The sequence below is a fragment of the Buceros rhinoceros genome, unplaced genomic scaffold, assembly GCF_000710305.1.
Source record: "Buceros rhinoceros silvestris isolate BGI_N320 unplaced genomic scaffold, ASM71030v1 scaffold13087, whole genome shotgun sequence".
NCBI lineage: Eukaryota > Metazoa > Chordata > Aves > Bucerotiformes > Bucerotidae > Buceros > Buceros rhinoceros.
The window spans coordinates 470-869 of record NW_010422847.1 but is presented as its reverse complement, the minus strand read 5'-3'; the positions used below and the strand labels follow the sequence as shown (position 1 = coordinate 869).

General features: G+C 53.5%; 1 protein-coding gene across 1 annotated transcript in view; it reads right to left on the bottom strand.

Annotated features, from left to right (window-relative positions):
* The window catches only part of ZCCHC14 (zinc finger, CCHC domain containing 14), a 45560-nt gene that overhangs the window by 44697 nt on the left and 463 nt on the right, over positions 1–400 (bottom strand). Inside the window, exon 2 of the mRNA XM_010140203.1 lies at positions 187–400. This exon is cut by the window's right edge and continues 39 nt beyond it. Within this exon, the coding sequence (XP_010138505.1) occupies positions 187–336 (150 nt within the window). The 5' untranslated portion in view covers positions 337–400. The remainder of the gene's footprint in view (positions 1–186) is intronic.

The following is a 400-nucleotide window of genomic DNA, read 5'->3' as shown; positions in this document are numbered from 1 at the left end:
CCCCCTCTTTTCCCCCCCAGCTGCCCAGCCCCATCATCAACCAAACCAGCGATCTCTGCCAGTCTCTCAGGCTGCCATTTATCACTAGAATACCTGTACTAAAAGAAAGATTTGAAATCGGAGCTGGAGACACAACCCCGTGCCCTGCAGCAGTGCCATTATGGTGTGTAAACACAGGATACCCACCTTATGGCAGCCAGGATAGGTTGCCATGGTGTTGAGGGTAGAGGTGCTGGGATTCTTGCTGGTGCTGGCCATGATATTCTGGATCTGGGTGAGCTCTTGCCTCAGCACCTGTTTCTGGTGGAAGCTGAAAGCAGGGTGGTTGGATGCCATGGTGAAGAGCAACAGGAACTCATCCCCGGTGCGGCCCTCATTGAGTTGTAGCCCGTAGTTGTTG